This window comes from Phaethon lepturus, unplaced genomic scaffold (genome assembly GCF_000687285.1).
Source record: "Phaethon lepturus isolate BGI_N335 unplaced genomic scaffold, ASM68728v1 scaffold40170, whole genome shotgun sequence".
NCBI lineage: Eukaryota > Metazoa > Chordata > Aves > Phaethontiformes > Phaethontidae > Phaethon > Phaethon lepturus.
Window position 1 is genome coordinate 1 of NW_010510512.1, and position 310 is coordinate 310.

General features: G+C 68.1%; 1 protein-coding gene across 1 annotated transcript in view; it reads left to right on the top strand.

Moving 5' to 3' along the window:
• Positions 1-153: 153 nt before the first annotated feature.
• The window catches only part of ZNF593 (zinc finger protein 593), a gene marked incomplete at its 5' end in the record, with an annotated part of 527 nt that continues 370 nt past the window's right edge, over positions 154-310 (top strand). Inside the window, one exon of the mRNA XM_010297367.1 lies at positions 154-216. Within this exon, the coding sequence (XP_010295669.1) occupies positions 154-216 (63 nt within the window). The remainder of the gene's footprint in view (positions 217-310) is intronic.

Sequence of the window (310 nt, forward strand, 5' to 3'; positions counted from 1 at the left end):
GGCCCCTGGGGGGAGCTTGGTCTTGTCTCGGGAGGCACTGTGGTCCGTGGGGAACTGGCCCCAGGAGTGTGGGAAGACCCTCGGAAGGGCTCTCCCCAGCCCCGCTGCCATCTCAGAGCCCGCTGACCCCCAGCCTCTTCCCCCCCTCCCCAGGCGTTACTTCGTGGACCTGACCAGCATGAAGGAGCACTTCAGGTCCAAGGTGCACAAGAAGAGGTAAGGAGGGGCCTGAGTGGGTCCCTGAGCTGCCTCGTGGACCTGTGCCCTGCCCCAGCGCAGGCTGTGGCCCCCTGCCCCACCTCACCGGGGG